The following is an 18,127-nucleotide window of genomic DNA, read 5'->3' as shown; positions in this document are numbered from 1 at the left end:
TTTGCTTGCATCCCTGTTGGCGTCTTTCATCACCCGCACTGTGGAGCCTGTCATCGCTCGCTCCGTGGAGTCTTCCTGTGCTCTCTGTGTGGCGTCGTCTTCGTCTTGGGTATTGCTGTCATCCAATGTATCGACGAGCTGCCATGGCACCATGGTGTTGGATTCATCCACCATGAGTAGAGTCGTGTTGAGCTTTGCAACGGTGTCGCTGATGCTGTGATCAGCATGTCCAAATAACTCCTCCATGTCTGAGTAGTATTCTTTGAAACCCATTTCATCTTCGTTGGCTTCTTCTACCACGAGTTGATTCGTGTTGAACTTTGCGACCGTGTCGCTGATGCTGTGATAAGCATATCCGACTGACCCAGTCAGGTCTGAGAGGTAATCGTCGAAAAACAAATCATCTTTTGTTGTTTCGGAATTCTTTTTGTTCGCTTCACTGTGTGTGGTGAAGGCAGCTTTTTCCAAGGTTTTGTGCAAGTTGTTTTTCACTGTTGGTTTAAGTTCAGGCGTTTTTCTGTGTTCTGAGGCAAGAAAATTTGGTTTTACCACTTTAAGTGTCTTGTTTTCAATTTTCGGGCATTTCCCTTTTAAGTGGGCGTGGTCAGGATTCTCAGACGTCATGACGTCACGCGTAGGAACGACTTGCACATGCGCAAATCGGCTTTCTTTCCTTGTGCGGTTCGGTGTCCATTGCGCATGCGCGGCTTGCGCATGCGCATGACGGTCCGCGACGAAGACTTTTTTTGACTGCGCATGCGCGGCTTGCGCATGCGCATAACGGTCGGCGCCGCGATCTTTTGTAAACTGCGCATGCGCGACTTCCGGTTCCGGCGCTCGCGCGACTTCCGGTTCCGGCGCATGCGCAACTTCCGGTTCCGGCGCATGCGCAGACGCGATTTGTAGTTCTTTGCTTACCAGAGACTGCAAAATGTGCTCCGACGCCATTTTATCGCGGATTTCAGCGTTTTTTCTTTCTAAAAGTTGTAAGTTACCTTTTCTTTCCGATCTGGACTGGATTTCAGCGTTTTGGCTTTGTGAAAAATTCATGTTATTTCTTCTTTTTGATCTGTACTGTGCATTCGCGATTTCCTGATCTTTTTGTGATTTTTTAAGTCTTGCATCACTCAGTCTCTGTGCAGGTTGGACTGTGAGCATGCCTTGCTGTTCAAATTTCTCACAGTACTCTTCAAATTTGTTTAGTAACGTTTGTAAGCTGTTCCTGTCTTCACCTTTTGAGTGTTTAAATCCATTATACACTTTCTTATTGACAGGCCCTTCGATGAGAATTGCTATTTTAATTTTGTCTGAGGCGTCTGCTACATCATTAGCTATGAGATAAAAATCGAACATTTGTTTGAACCTTTTCCAGACATTTCTTATATTACCAGTCGTGTCCAGCTGAGGTGGGTATCCATGCCACATCCTCGAATTAGCGATGTCTTCCCCAGTCAAATGTCCAGTAGGAGATTTCCATGCCATTTTGTGCTTTCTGTATCTGCAGCTGAGTTGTCCTGTCGTAAGCGTCTGAAATCACTCCTAGGTACCATGTGTTGTTCCTCGTGTCTTAATAAAGCTCGCAGTCTCAAGTGTGGAGAAGATGCTTTATTGTGGGTTTGTTCAGTTTCCAGAGCTCGACCTAGAACTACCTTCCAGTGCTAACTACCAGCTTTGCCTGCTGTGTGTCCTGCTTACCAGCCCCCCTGCTGTGAAGAGTGTGTCCTCACTTCCTGTCCTGATCTATTTATATGGCTCTCCCGTGCTCCCTCTAGTGGTCGCTCAGTTGTGTTGCATCTGGTTAACTTGTGATCACCACACAGGGCCCAAAGCTGCTCACAATATTCCATATGGGGCCTGACAAGAGCCATCTATGGCATCAACAGTACATCCCTGCTCTTGTATTCTAGCCCGCTCAACATGAATTTTAAAATTGCATTTGCCTTCCTCACTACCAATTGAATCTGCATTTTAACCTTAAGAGAATCATGAACAAGGACTCCAAAGTCCCTTTGTAGTTCTGATTTCTGAAGCCTTTTCCATTTAGAAAATAGTCTATGCCTCTATTCTTCCAAACAAAGTGTATTACCTCACATTTTCCCATGTTGTATGCCATCTGCTACTTCTTTTCCCACTCTCCTAGCCTGTCCAGGCCCTTCTGCAGCCTCCGTGCTTCCTCAACACAACCTGTCCCTCTATATATCTTTGTATCATCTGCAAACTTGGTAACAATGCCCTCAGTTCCTTTTTCCAGATCATTAATGTACATCATGAATAGCTGTGGTCCCAACACTGACCTCTGCGGAACACCACTAGTCGTCGGCTGCCATCCTGAAAAGGATCCCTTTATCTCCATTCTCTGCCTTCTGCCAGTCAGCCAATCCTCTATCCATGCCAGTACCTTGCTCTGATGTGCGTTTTTCCCCAAGCAGCAGCTCCCAGTTAACTTTAGACAGATATTGTATTATTTTATTAAAATTAGCTTTCCCTCAATGCAGACTCTTAATTTCCAGTCTATCTTTGCCCTTTACCATAATACCTTAGATTCTACTGTGTTATGGTCACTGTTTTCAAAATGCTCCCCCACTGATAGTTCAACCAATTGTTCGGCTTCATGCCATAAAACTATATGTAGCACCACTCTCTCCCTTGTAGGACTTTCTATGCATTAACGTAAAAAGCTCTCGTTGATGCATTTCAAGAATTCTGCCCCCTCTAAGCCTTTCACGCTTTTATTATCCTCATTAATATTGGTAAAGTTGAAATCATGTACTAATATTACCTGATTTTTCTTACAATTCTCAGAGATTTGCCTACAGATCTGCCCGTCTATCTCTCCCTGACTGTTTTGGGGCCGATAGCAGACTCCCAGCAATGTGATTGCCTCCTTTTTATTGCTAAATTCTAACCATATGGTTTCATTTGAGGAACCTATTACATTTTAATCCCTAAGTACTGTCACAATGTTCTCCCTAATCAATGCAATTCCTTCTCTTATTTTACATCCCCCTCTATCACAGTTGAACCTTCTGCACCCTGGAACATTCATCTGCCAATTCTGCCCTTCTTTCAACCAGGTTTCTGTGATTGCAATAATACCAGAATTCCATGTGCTGACCAACACTCTGAGTTCATCAGTCTTACCCGTCAGGCTCCTTGCATTGAAATAAATGCAGTTTAGCCTACCAGTCCTCCCATGTGCCTTATCATACCCCTGTCTGCTCTGCCCACGGGACTAGCCTGGTTTATCATCTATATTTGACTCCAACTTCTCACCCACTGGACCAAATGTCCTAATATCTCCCTCACGTAATAAACTGTTACATCAACAGCAATCAGCCCTACCAAATAAAGCAGTGTGTTAACTATTTCAGCTTCTGGCTTTTTATCCACATCTGAAGCAGTCGTGTATCTATGGAATCTCCTTCTCCAGAGTCCCCAATGTTCCTGTTGATCTCGGACTTGGATAAGTCCAAATTGATTTGAAAAAATGAATTTCTGATCCAAGGTTAAAATTTTTAACAGGCTAATATTTCAGAGGTTTCTGAAAATCCAGGCTGGCGCTGCCTTTCGCTTCTCCACAAATGGTTTTCCCGTGCCTGCTAGTTATGGTGGGCTCCTGCGGTAATGTTGTTTGCAATTTTACATTTTTCAAAAATGGCTGCCTGGATAGACTGGTTCGAATCTTCCCTACTTCGGCGCAATGTTCTTGGGTCTGGGAAGCATTGCTTTTGCTGGGCTTTTTAAGCTAGCCACTCAGTTGCAATTATCTTTTAATTAATTATTTTATTCTTCTTTGTTTGGAACAAATTCGGCTACCATGTGTTCTAGGGCCAAACCAAGAATCCGTTTTCTTGGACTGTGATTTAAACGCCAATTTCTGACTATTGTATTAAAGTTTTTTCAGGACTTGTATTGTCCAGGAATTTAACATCCTATCTCACTCCTGCTCATTCTGTGGACTGCCCATTCTGGGTATTGAAGCTGGTCATCCATAGGAGTCAATGGAGTCTTCTGCTGCAGTGAAAAATGTAGTTTCTGCCTTCAGTTCCCAAGCCTTTCTTTAGAGTTTTTCTCTGCTGGTTTCCTTCTATGCCTTCCCTTCTTAAGCTTTTCTTCAGGTCAGAATTCTTCTTTGATTTTTGTCTTCAGTTTTGCAGGATTTTAGTTTTCTCCTGCAGTTTTAAGTTCTTTCCATTTGCTGCTGCCATGTTTTAAGGTGTTGGGCATAGTTTGATAGGTCTTATTAAGGAATTCATTGTGTTTGGTAGTTGAACAGTAAGTAGTCATTAACTACTAGAAAGTGACATAGGCACAGTAAAAGTCCAAGCTGGGAACTGCCTCTATAGGCAACTCTGTCCAACACAACCCTATGTGTTCTCTTATGTCACTGTCTGTGCAATTCTATACTCAGTCCCATGCTATCCCTTTATGTGCCAGATCCTTATGCGATAAATGTAGAAATTATTATATATTGTACTGTATTTCTGTTACAGTAATGTTTTTAAAAGCCTGGGTTAAGATAAATATTTGTTACAGCAATATTATTATAGGACTTAGGTTAAAGTAGCCGGACTGTGTGTCTGCTAAAGTTGTAATTAAGAAGTCATAGAAGAGTGAGGTAATTATTGATTTTAACCACTTATGTAGTTACAGATAACTGGCATGTTTTGATTTCGGGAGATTCCCTGGAGTGCAGATAATTTATGAGGGAGTAGTATTTGGTCTGCTTTAAAAGCCAGCAATTTAGCCCAGTATGCTAAACTATTTAGCTATTTAGTGCTAGATAAGCAGGTAATGGACTTAGTTGGATACAAACAATGTAATTAATGGGAGAAGACAGGTCTGTCTGTAGTTTTGGATTTTTCGTTGAATGTCAGTTTTACCAAATGCTGTTAGGTTGAACAGAAGTGTACTGGTTCTGCGCTTGAATGCAGCTCTCTCCAAAAGTCTCCACGCAGCTGAGAAACTAAACCTGTCTTGTTAACTTTATTCATAAGTGGCATTTGAACTTATTGGGTTGCTTAATTGGAGTTATTCACAGGTATAGATAGTAAGTTGAAGTTTTTCCTTGCGTTTAAGAACTGTTTAACGGCTAACTGTAAAGCTATTTCTTTGATGTTAATGTGGCTAATTCCATGTTTAAATTAGAGTTTGTTTTCACATAAAAGATACCTATTAGTCAGAGTCATCACTCCTGGGTGAAGTCACCTTTCCCCACAGTTTTATACATTGTTAAAAATTGTTTGGTGTTCTCGTCCGGTATCCTAACAAATGTTGGGATCTGGTCCAATATCCTAACATTAATACTACATTCACTTTGCAACATAAGTCAAATGGTAGTGATCATAGGTTTGACCCATGGCTTTATTTTCATCTGCTCAAGCTGGGGTTCCGAAACTAAATGTAGTTCCCTGACTGCTGCCGCAGCTGAATGCAACTAACTCTGAAAATAAATTATTGTACCAGTACTAAATTAGTCAGTGCATTTATTCAAAATAGAGAGGGCGTTATGCTGACAATGAAGGACATGGGGGATTGTTGAAAGATGTCCCGTGGGGTTCGTGGATTATGAGTTCTCCTACTGAGTGGACAGAGGCTTGTCCAATAGGAACTATTCAGCAGCCCAGGCCTAGATGGATATTCCCGATTGTCCCCGGACTGGGACGGAAGCATTGCATGCTGCAGCAGTGGCTCTTTCTGTTGTCCAAATAAATACAAGTTTGTATGAAGTCTGGCCTTGGCAGAGTTATTACACAGGGAACGAGTTCTTAGATCTTATGGAGCAAAATATATGCACTTTCTCAGAAATGAGAGCAACTACGGCAAATAAAACACACAAATAGAACGAGAAAAACATGCTACGTTAGCATACATGGGAGGAAAGGTGCTTGGATCTATAGTTCCTGAAGGTTTCCACCATTGGGTCTCCTTCAAATTGTATCTGGCAGTCATTGGCATTGATTGAACTCTGAAATTAATTTCTAGGCTCTGACATTAAATCCAGTCCATAGTATTGTAGGTGTTGGTCCTATCCTACTGACAGCTCTACAGGTCACCTTCCATACATGAGCAATAGCAGTAATTATTAGCGGGTTTACTGTGCGTGAGCATCAGTGGTGATCTCTGAAGAAGGGTCATGTGGACTCAAAATATTATCTCAGTATCTCTCCCCACCGATGCTGCCAGAGCTGCTGAGTTTTTCCACCATTTTCTGTTTCTATTTCAGATCTCCAGCATCTGCAGCATTTTGCTTTTATGATAGTGGTGAGCTCAATCCTGCCCATAAGCCCTTAAAAACATTTCTGCTACCAGAGGATGTCATTATTCTTCCATATACTGCTGGAACTGCTAGGATATTCACCAGCAAGTACAACACCTTTCAGGGGAGAGGGGAGAAAATATGTTAGCTGGCTTCAATGGTCCTATGCTAAATCCACTTGAGAGAACTCAGTTTAATTCCTACCAAGCATATGCAGACTCAAATTCAGCCCTAGAGTGGTGATTTTATGAAATTTCACTCCCAGTGCAGAACACTTGGTGTGAGTTTGAATGTATTCTCTTATGAGTTTCTATTCATTTGAAATCATTGCGTGAAAAAAGAGTTGCTGAGATGGAGACAGGATTGGGGGTGGGTGTGCTTGAACCAAAACTTTCCACGCCCATTGTCCTAGTGGGCGAGGTTCCATGCTGGAATTCTACAACATTAACTATTATGTTAATAATTTCCATCTGAGAAGTCATTGGGTGGTGATTGTAAAAATGCCAAATTGATGCTTTCCCGAAGCTAGAACTTGAGTATTTTGGAGGGGTCTTTCCCATATCCCATCTTCCTGTAGCTAATCTGGGAGTGCTTACAACTGAAAATATCCCATTTCCTGGCACAAACACCTCTCATTCTGAAAAGCACAACGATTGGAATCTGTTCATATGAAACTGATGTGGACCTCTGTTTTTAATTTATTAGACGTTAACACTTATGGTGGCTAACACGGATACAGCAAAAAAGGTCATTAAAATGGCAGTTCAACAGCTCAATACAAAAGTAAGTTGAGTTGTTTTTGTTCGTCCATGGTTCAGGAACCATTACATACCAAATACTTTTTACCGTGTATTAGCAGTTCTCCTAAGGTTCTGCTCACAGATAGTTCTGAATGTCACACGCCCAGTACGCACCTTCCCCCTACAACCTCCCTCGGCATACCGCTTGTGGTGAATTCATACTGCATTGTAATTCACACTGTATTGCATGGCATTGTATTATGTCCTTGTGGGTTATGTATGTGAGCCGTTGCGCGGCTCTGCCCATAGGGGGAGATGAGGAGCTTGTACAGGGCTCCACCCTTGGCTCCGCCCATGGCTCCTCCCACTACCGGAAGTATAAAGTACTGCAGCCGTAAGCCTGCTCTCATTTCCTCTGGTTGCAGGCAGGCTCAGTTGTAAGACTATTAAAACCACAGTTTACTTCCAATCGTGTCTCTAGTGAATTGATGGTCACATCACCGCTCAACTCAGGTTTTCATTTCTGGATTGCCTAATACCCAAACGGTCGGAAATGTGAGAGTTTGCAAAGTTGCAGCGGTAATCCTCTCCATCAACTAGCACAAGAAACTGGAAAACTTCTGCGGACAAAGTGAATGATTGTAAAGTCCAATGAACCTCCCCTCCTGCTTCACTCTCACGTGAGCAGGAATCAGTACCACCTTTGCTCACTTCCAATGCATGAGCCAAAATCAATCCCTTCCTGCACTTCTGAGATGAAACTTGCCTGCATCTACTGAACAGAAACAAATACACTCACCCTTCCAACACACATCCCCTAAACCTCACTCACCAACAATTAGGCACAGCTCACCTCCCACCCACCTAATAACTCCCATGACTGAACAGAAATCTTGATCGTTGAGACACCGTTTGAGCTGATTCATAATATTAATTGCTTACTTTCTTTTTTTAACACAAACAGGACAGAGCTAATAATTACCAGCTTTGGGTGATTTCGGGAAAAGAGGCGACACCCTACCCGCTGATTGGTAAGTGCTGTCTTTAATGCTGCTTTTATTTTGAGATTATTAGTTGATAGCAATCCATAAAAAGGACAAGTTTCACTTCTTTTTAAAAAAATTTAGAGTACCCAACTATTTTTTCCAATTAAGGGGCAATTTAGCGTGGCCAATCCGCCTATCCTGCACATCTTTTGGGTTGTGGGGGTGAAACCCACGCAGACACGGGGAGAACGTGCAAACTCCACACGGACAGTGACCCAGAGCCAGGATTTGAACCCAGATCCTCAGCGCCGTAGGCAGCAATGCTAACCACTGTGCCACCGTGCTGCCCCACAAGTTTCACTTCTGTATAGAGGCAGAAACATTTAGTTCATGGTGAACTCCAGTGATGGGCTTGTAGGTAAAGGCAAACCTGTCGCTGTATTAAAGTCAGACTCTCCGAATTCAACCCAACATACAGAGGATCCTGGAAATCTGAAATATAAACAGAAAATGCTGGAAGCAGCATCCATGGAGGGTGAAATAGAATGAGTATATGTTTAATGATCCTTCATCAGGATCTTGAAGATGAATTTGAAAGATTAACACTGAGAGCAGAACTTTCCAACAAGTATCAGTGCCCTGACATCCAGACCAAATGCAGGTCTTGAGGCAATGCCAGGCCTTAGCATAGCCACCAGAGGAACTTTATGTGAGACGGCCACCTACTCCGCTTCCTCTTCATTTGTCATCCAATTAAGGTTAGTAGGCACACCAGTGGACTCAGCAGGAGGGCACACAACAGTTGTTACTATCTGTTTTTATGTTTCTATTTCACTTTCTCTCATACTCTGATTTATCACACCTTATCAATCTTTTGGTCATCCTTTACTGTTTTTTATATTCTGTGAATCTGACCTGCCACCCAACTTTGCATAAATATATGCTTTTTGTTTTGATACTATGTGTTATTATCCTACTGTTCATCAATAATCCTGGACTTTATTCCCTTGTGATTTTGCTGCTGGTTTAATATTATCCTGACAAGGGTAAGCGATGTATGAGCACAAGGGCAAGGGCCGCCTGTTACCCTGTTTTGGCAAAACCCATATTGGGCCGCTAATGTGATATGTGATTTGTGCAGTCTTGCCCTATTCTCTTATCTATTTGTATCGGGTTTTTATTTTGCAATTTGTTACTTTGAATGAGGTATTTCACCGCATCATGGAACAGATGATGGAGGTATCGAGGGGGTGCGAGTGTATGTTGACGATGTCATAATCTGGTCCACAACTCCTCAAGAACACATCGATCACCTCAAGCAGGTATTCCACAGAATCCATGAGCATGGCCTCCGACTCAACAGGGCCAAGTGCTCGTCCGGTCAATCAGACATCAAATTCCTGGTGACCATAGCTCGCAGCAAGGCGTGTGGCCAGATGCTGACAAGATTTCGCCGATCAACGCCATGAAGGTCACCAGAGGACAAGAAGGCGGTCCTCCGTTTTTTAGGGATGGTGAACTTCCTCGGGAAGTTCATTCCTAACATGGCATCCCACACCACTGCCCTCCGCCATCTCGTCAAAAATTCGATGGAATTCCAGTGGCTGCCCGCTCATGAGAAAGAATGGCGTGAGCTGAGGGCAAAACTCACCACAGCCCCGTTTCTGGTATTCTTCGACCCAACAAAGGAAACCAAAATACTCACTGACGTGAGCCAGGACGGTATTGGAGGGGTGCTCCTCCAACGGGATGACTCCTCCTCCTGGGCTCCAGTTGCGTATGCCTCCAGAGCCATGATGCCCACTGAGCAACGGTACGCTCAGATTGAGAAGGAATGCCTGGGCCTCCTAACGGGAATCGACAAGTTTCACGACTATGTTTATGGCCTGCCAAAATTCACAGTTGAGACGGACCACAGGCCATTAGTCCACATCATCCAGAAGGATTTAAATGACATGACGCCTCCGTTACAACGAACCCTTCTCAAGCTACGCCGCTATGACTTTGAACTTGTCTACACGCCAGGCAAATAACTCATTGTTGCAGATGCCCTTTCCAGGTCTATCACCACACCATGTGAACAAACTGACTTTGTCTGCCAAATCGACGCGCAGGTGCAATTGTGTGCCTCCAACCTTCTGGTCTCTGATGAGAGGGTCATCCAAATTCGTGGGGAAACGGCCAAGGATCCTCTGCTAGAGCGAGTGATGCAGCACCTTACAAATGGCTGGTAGAAGGGACAGTGTCCCCAGTTTTACAACGTCAAGGGCGACCTGACGGTGGTGGACGGCATCCTCATGAAGCTCGATAGGATCGTGATTCCGCAGAGCATGCGAGCTACGGTGCTCGGCCAACTCCATGAGGGTCACCTGGAGGTTGAGAAATGTCGACGCAGAGCTTGGAAGCAGTCTATTGACCGGGCACCAGCCTGGACGTTGCCAACACGGTCCTCAACTGCCCTACATGTCAGAAATTTCAGCTAGCTCAACCCAAAGAAACATTGCAGCAACATGAGATAGTGACCTCACCATGGTCCAATGTCGGTGTCGACCTGTTCTACGCCAAGGGGCATGACTATGTCCTCCTGGTCGACTACTTCTCCAGTTACTCAGAAGTGGTGAAACTGTCCGACCTCACGTCGAAGGCAGTGATTAAAGCATTCAAAGAAATGTTTGCCAGGCATGGGATACCGCTCACCGGTGATGAGTGACAACGGTCCCTGTTTTTCCAGCCAGGAATGGTCTGATTTTGCCCAGCTATACAACTTCCGTCACGTAACCTCCAGCCCCCACTACCCGCTGTCAAACGGGAAGGCCGACAAAGGGGTCCATATCATCAAGAGATTGCTATGCAAGGCTGCAGACTCAGGCACCGACTTCAACCTGGCGCTGCTGGCATACAGAGCAACCCCGCTGTCCACTGGGTTGTCTCCAGCACAGATGCTCATGAATCGCCCTCTGGGAACCACGGTTCCAGCCATCCAGGTTCCAGACCTTGACCACCTCACGGTCATACAAAAGATGCAGCAGTCTCGGGCCCAACAGAAATCAGCATACGACGCTCATGCCACAGATCTCCCCGAACTGGTCCCAACTGATCGTGTTCGTGTACAGTTGTCTGACGGCAGCTGGTCAGCCACAGCTGTGGTGGTCAAGCAAGTGGCCCCGAGATCGTTCCTCATCCACATGGCTGATGGCTCCTTCCTACGACGCAACAGACGGGCACTGCGCAGATTTCCACGCCCGCCACCTGACCAAGATGCCCCGCCACCCACAATGCTTCCTCCGGACGTGCCCGACCACGAGGCCACCAATCTACCAGCAATCCTGCCGGCCCCTGCGACCACCACATTGGCGGCGGTCCCGCCTATCCAAGTGCAGGCGGCCCCTGATCCACCCTTGCAGCGATCAACCAGAATTCGTCGCCCGCCACAAAGACTAAACTTATAGACTGAACTTTTGTACATCTTGTTACCTCATCATTTTGACCTCTGTAAATATTGTATTTACTGTTTCATCTGCCCTATTTCTGCACTAGCGACACCTTCCTATGTATATAAGTTCACTGTTGCACATTCTGTATATAGTCACACACATATACACATCCACACGCACATGCACCTTAATAGTTTTTTTTTAAATGGGGGGGGGGGGAGATGTCATAATATACATCTATGTATATAATGGATTGCAGACAGGCAGTGATTGACACACAGGATGACCAGCGAGCACACAGAACAGAGCAGCCAATCACCAGACAGGACACTACCACTATAAAGCCAGAGGGCACCAGGTTTCCCATTCTCTCTGGACCCAGCCACTGAGACAGTCAGAGTTCATGAGCTAGTCAGTGCAAATACCATGCAGTAGCTAGAAAGTCTGGTCAGGCTAGTATTAGGTGTTAGAAGTCTGTCTCTCGCTACACTGCATCAAGTGCAGTCCACATCGACCCAGCCTGCCCATCACATCAGTTATCAGATCATACTTGTTTATTTCTATTTGCCATATAGATTCTACCTATATATTGTATACTCAATCAACAATGGTTCTCACACCCGATTGCTATCTAACAGCCTCAATAGAAAGATATCTGATCTTCGCTGGCTGGATCTTCTATTTTTCAATGTCCGATAGTTCGCTGACATTTAGTTAATTGAATGAAGAGCCAAAGGATCATTGCCTGTCAGCTGTGGCACTGTGGATGGTTGTGGTGGCTCAAGGCAATACCAGCTAGATGGTAGTAATGAGGAACAAAGTGTTTATTGAAACTAACAAAGGTAACCTGTGTACATGCAGGCACAGAGGGTGTGATCTACTGGCCACGTTGCGCCTGACTGGGATCGCGACGTGGTCGGTAGATGCCGGGTGAGGCTTCCCACGGGCTTCCTGGCAGCCACGCGGTATCTATCCAACTCCCACAAGGTGGTGTGACCAGAATCCCACCCACAATGGGCGGGAACAGACCACGCACGCTTAAGTAGGTTTTAAACCTACTTCAGCAGGCTTACCCACGATCTACCGGCCTCCCAGAATCTACTGGTTTCCCCAGGGAGGCCTCAGCCTAACGTGAAGCAGATGGAGTGACACCCAGGGGTCTCCCAGGCCATCGGAGACCCTTGGGTGGTCTGGGGTAGGACAGGGTGCCCCCCCCCCCCCCCGGCTCTCCCCTGGAATGTGGGCACTTTGGCACTGCCATCTTGGTATTACCAAGCTGCCTGGTTGGCAATGCAAAGCTAGCAGGAGCACTCCCAGGGTGGTAGGGTGGCAATGCCAGGATGCTTGGGTGCCAGGGTGGCACTGCCAAGTGTTAGGGTCTGAGGGGAGCCATGTCCATGAATGTAGGGTGGAGGGGAAATGAAGGGTAGGAGATGCAGGGCAGTAGATAGGGGCCTCTGGGAGGTTGGGGGGAGGGAGGATGAATGTTGGGAGTCCTGGAAGGAGGGGCCTGTAAAGGGCCATGGTGGGTCCTGAAGAGGGGAGCCCTCTGGAATCCCATGCCAGGGTGACCTCACTTGGGCAGTTGTGGGGTAATGCCCATGTGGGTGAGCGGTGTCATTGGCCTTGGGTTGGAGGTGTGGGGGACCCACATGCTCACCGAGAGATTGGGGCACCCTTTCAAATTGGCGGCTTGATCTCTGAGGAGCCGGTCTGGCCAACAGGTTCAGCTCCTCAGAGATGAAAGTGATTCTAAGTGTGAGCTAAACCGGTGAGAAACTCCCCATGGCCCAAGTGTGGTTAGATGGCAGTGGGGAACCCGCTGGCAGAATCAGCAGGAAACACCCAGCAAAACCCTCCACAACTGACACTTTGAAACTTTTCCATTAGATTGTGCCCAGAGTCTCTAATATAGGTGTTAACACTCTGGTTCCTGGGCTCACGCTGGCTAGAACCCCGCTCCCCATGCTGATCCCTCATTGCCCGGGGTTCACGCATTCCCTGAGCCAGTCACATGGACCATGACATCATGGCCCCTTAAAGGTGCTGCGCTACCACAGCAGTAAACTCACTTCTGAATTACAAGGTTCTGGGTTCAAGTCCCCCTCCAGAACTAGAGTGGAAAAATCAAGGATGAGACTCCAGTTCATAACTGAGGGAACACTGATTGCATTGTCTTTTGTTAACCCGAAGCACAAAAGATTCCACTGCACTGTTTCAAAAAGGAGCAGGGACGTTACCCCTGGTATCCTGGCCAATATCTACACATCATGAAACATTATCTGGTCATTATTACATTGCTGTTTGTGGGAGCTTGCTGTGCACAAATTAGCTGCCACATTTCCTACATCACGGCAATGACTACACTACAAAACAGAAGTATTTCATTGATTGTGAAGCACTTTGAGACATCTGGTGCTATGCAAATTATTTATTTTCTCACAGAACTCCAGCATCTTAAGGAAAACAGGGCAAAATATTTAAAAAGTAGAGTGGAGTAAATTGTCTTCCTTGGCAGTTCTGGTGCAAATCTTGGCATGCTGGAAGCAATCCTACTTTTAAAGATCTGACTACTCACATCCTGGATCTCTCTCTCTGTTCATCCATTTGGAACTTTACCACTTTGGATATATTCCCATTACCTGTTCATTTTTCCCCCAAACAAACTAAAAATGTCTTGAAACTAATTTGTGGCAAGTGTTTTGGCTCCCTGAGGTGAATGGAATACTTCTGAATGTTTTATATGCATTGCCAGTTTGAGTGTAGTATTATGTCAATTCAGAACAAGGCTCATTCACTCTACACTGTAATTGTCCCCGTCTGGTTTTGCATCTGTCTGGCTGGTTTTTGAACAGGTGCCTCTAAGCTTCTGAAATGAAAACCAGACGCCAGAAATATATATTTTTTTCTTTCAACAGATCTAATAAATGTACGGTCACTATTTATATATAGGCCGCACTAAAGGGGCTGCCGTTCAAACAAGCCCGACACAAATTCCGCTACCTGGGGATCCAAATAGCCCATGACTGGAAAGGGATCCACAAATGGAACCTCACCAGCCTGACGGAGGAAGTAAAAAAGGACCTGCAAAGATGGAATACACTCCCACTCTCCCTCGCGGGGAGAGTCCAGACGATCAAAATGAACGTACTGCCCAGGTTCCTCTTCCTGTTTAGATCCATTCCGATCTACATCCCCAAGGCCTTTTTCAAAGTGCTGGACAAACTTATCATGGCGTTCGTATGGGGGGGGGGGTAAAAATGCTAGGATCCCAAAGAAGGTCCTACAAAAAAACAAAATCCAGGGGGGGGCTAGCCCTCCCGAATCTACAATTCTACCACTGGGCGGCAACAGCCGAGCGAGTAAGGGGATGGAGCCAGAAGCCGAGTGGGTGCGTGCGGAGGCGACCTCCTGCATGGGGACCTCCCTCCGTGCCCTCGCCACGGCAGCACTCCCATCCCCACCCAAACAACACTCCAGCAGCCCAGTGGTGACAGCCACCCTCCAATCCTGGAACCAACTGCGGCAGCAATTTGGCCTGACCAAAATGTCGGACAAGGCTCCCATCTGCAACAACCATAGGTTCACACCAGCACTGACTGATGCCACCTTCAAAAGGTGGAGGCAGGATGGGGGGACACTGACAGTCAGGGACCTATACACGGACGACAGGATCGCAACACTGGACGAACTGACAGAGAAATTTCGGCTAGCTGGGGGGAACGAGCTACGGTACCTGCAGCTCAAAAATTTCCTACGAAAGGAGACAAGGATGTACCCACAGCCGCCACGACAGACACTACTGGAAGACTACTGGACGCAAGTATCCTAGAGAAAGGGAACTGTAGCGACATGTATGACCGACTGGTAGAAAGGGACGACACCGTACTGGACGCAACAAGAATGAAATGGGAGGACGACCTGGGGATTGAGATAGGGTGGGGACTCTGGAGCGAAGCACTGCATAGGGTCAACTCCACCTCCACGTGCGCAAGGCTCAGCCTGACGCAACTAAAAGTGGTACATAGAGCCCACTTAACAAGAAACCGTATGAGTAGGTTCTTCCCGGAGGTGGAGGACAGATGTGAACGGTGCCAAAGAGGCCCGGCCAACCACGCCCACATGTTCTGGTCTTGCCCCAGACTTGTGGAGTACTGGACAGCCTTCTTCGAGGCTGTGTCCAAAGTGGTGGGGGTGAAGATGGAGCCATTCCCGATAGTGGCGGTCTTCGGGGTTTCAGACCAGCCAGATCTATTCCTGGGGAGGAGGGCGGACGCCCTTGCCTTTGCCTCCCTGATCACCCGCCGTAGAATCCTGTTTGGCTGGCGGTCAGCAGCACCACCCAGAGCTGCAGACTGGCTGTCCGAACTCTCGGAATCTCTCCAAATGGAGAAAATCAAATTCGCCATCCGAGGGTCAGACGACGGCTTCCACAGAACGTGGGAGCCATTCATGCAATTGTTCCGGGACCTGTATGTGGCCAACGAACAAGAGGAAGAATAGTCGGGTGGCCAAGAATCAGGGGAAAATGGACGGGAATCAGGGGGTTGGTAGCCCGGGGGGGGGGGGGGGGGGGGGGGATAGATGAGCAATTAGATATTTTGGACGTATTAGCTGAGGGAGAAATGTATGCTGGGATATCACAAAGCCTACTGCGCTCTTCTTTGAATTGGGCTGGCGAACCTTTTACATCTATTTACGCTGGACAGTTGGGAGTTGACCGTTCTTTTTTTAAATTTCCCAATTATTTTTCCAATTAAGGGGGGCAATTTAGCATGGCCAATCTACCTATCCGGTACATCTTTGAGTTGTGGGGGTGAGACCCATGCAGTCATGGGGAGAATGTGCAAATTCTACACGGACAGTGACCTGGGGCCGAACCTGGGTCCTCGGCGTTGTGAGGCAGCAGTGCTAACCACTGCGCCGCCCTGCCACCCCGGACGTTGGGCATTCTAATACTGTGATGCTGTTCAGAAATCTGAGGGAAACCACTGCACTGGATAGGACAGACAGCACAAAATAGGCCCAGTCAGACCACTCTGGCATTAATGTACCGCTCAAGCCTCCTTCCACCTTTCCTTATCTAAATCTACCATGTACCCTCCTATTTCCTTCACACTCAAATGGTTGTCTAACTTCTCTTCCCGTTAAATCCATATCTACTATTTGCTTCAATCGCCCAAAGGGGTGGCGAGTTCCACATTCCCACCACTCTTTGGGGGAAACGTTTTTATGAATTCCCATGTGGATTTCTTGATAACAATCATATATTGGTGGCTCATTATAAACTGTTTAACTTCTCAAAGCTGAAGGAATAATGAGTTTTCAATTTTGTGTTTCAGGGCACGAGCAACCATTTAGTATAATCATGAACTGCCTCCGAGACTTTACAGCACAAGTGGAAAGGTCTGATGTCAACGTCCAGTGCCAGGGTGGCAACAGAACTCTCCTGTTTGAGGACCTCCCGAAGGCCAAGCAATGCCAGTTTATTCTGAAGCCAAGGCCACAGCCTGACATCCATGTGACCAGAGGTGAGTGATGAGCGAAATAGTCAAAGACATTGATTGAAGAAAGATAGGAAGCTTTTATTGAAAAGCATGTGTTTTGATTCCTCTGAAATATTTCCCATATGTGGACACAGAAAGCAGTCACTTTACACACAGTATCATCACACAAGTCACAGTGAGATGAATGACCAATTAATTTGTTTTTGGCTGTTGATTGAAGGAAGAATGACAGACTGGAAACCAGAAGAATGCCCTGATCTTCTTTGGGGAGTATTATCAGCTTGGACTGATAAGTAACATTTGCAACACACTGCCAAACAATGATCATCTCCAAGAAGAAAGGATCCAACCATCTCCCTTTGACATTACCATCATTGAATCCTGGGGGTGTTCCCATCGACCAGAAACTGATCTACATCGGCCATATAAATGCTGTGGCTACAAGGGCAGGACAGAGGCTGGGAATTCTATGGCGAATAACCTCACCTCTGGCTTCCCAATGCTTGCCCACTATCTTCAAGGCACAAGTCAGAAGTGCGGTGGAATACACTGCACTTGCCCGGATGAGTAAAGTTCCAGCAACACTCCATCAAGGACAAAGCAGTCCACTTGATTGGCCCCCCCATCCACCACTTCCTCCACCACAGACAGACAGTAGCAGCAGTGTGAACCATCTACAAGATGCACTGTAAGAACTCACCAAGGCTCCTTAGACGGCATCCTCCAAACCTGTGACCTCTACCACCGAAAAGGACCAGGGCAGGACATTCATGGGAAGATCACCAGCTGCATGTTCTTCTCCAAGCCACAAAATCATGGAGCTCCTTCCCGGACAACACTGTGGGTGTACCTACATCACATAGACTACAGCGGGATCACCTCCACCTTCTCAAAGGCAATCAGGCATGGTCAATAAAAACTCTGGCCCATGAAAGAAATATTTAAACAGGAACATTTAACAGCCCCTGGCCAATATTCATGGCGTTGGTTTAACATCCCAACAAAGTGCAATGCCTTCAACAATACAGTATTCCCTGAATATTTCATTGGAGTTTCAGTTTAGATTCCACCATACTGCCTTCAGCACTTAGCATACATACCAGTTTTATGGGCAAAAGTCGATGTAAACCAGGCCCCTTCCTCTCAATACCACTTCTCTCTAACCCAGATAAGTGATTCCAACCACTGGACACTGTGGGCA

At 46.3% G+C, this 18,127-nt stretch overlaps 1 protein-coding gene across 2 annotated transcripts in view; it reads left to right on the top strand.

Annotated features, from left to right (window-relative positions):
- The window catches only part of arhgap20b (Rho GTPase activating protein 20b), a 135,020-nt gene that overhangs the window by 80,353 nt on the left and 36,540 nt on the right, over positions 1-18,127 (top strand). For both annotated transcript variants that reach the window (XM_038775918.1, XM_038775919.1), the window contains exons 7-9: positions 6,965-7,042; positions 7,964-8,030; positions 16,762-16,950. In XM_038775918.1, the coding sequence (XP_038631846.1) occupies positions 6,965-7,042; positions 7,964-8,030; positions 16,762-16,950 (334 nt within the window). The remainder of the gene's footprint in view (positions 1-6,964; positions 7,043-7,963; positions 8,031-16,761; positions 16,951-18,127) is intronic.

This window comes from Scyliorhinus canicula, chromosome 17 (assembly GCF_902713615.1).
Source record: "Scyliorhinus canicula chromosome 17, sScyCan1.1, whole genome shotgun sequence".
NCBI lineage: Eukaryota > Metazoa > Chordata > Chondrichthyes > Carcharhiniformes > Scyliorhinidae > Scyliorhinus > Scyliorhinus canicula.
The sequence above is the reverse complement of the archived record's forward strand: the minus strand, read 5'-3'. Positions and strand labels throughout refer to the sequence as shown.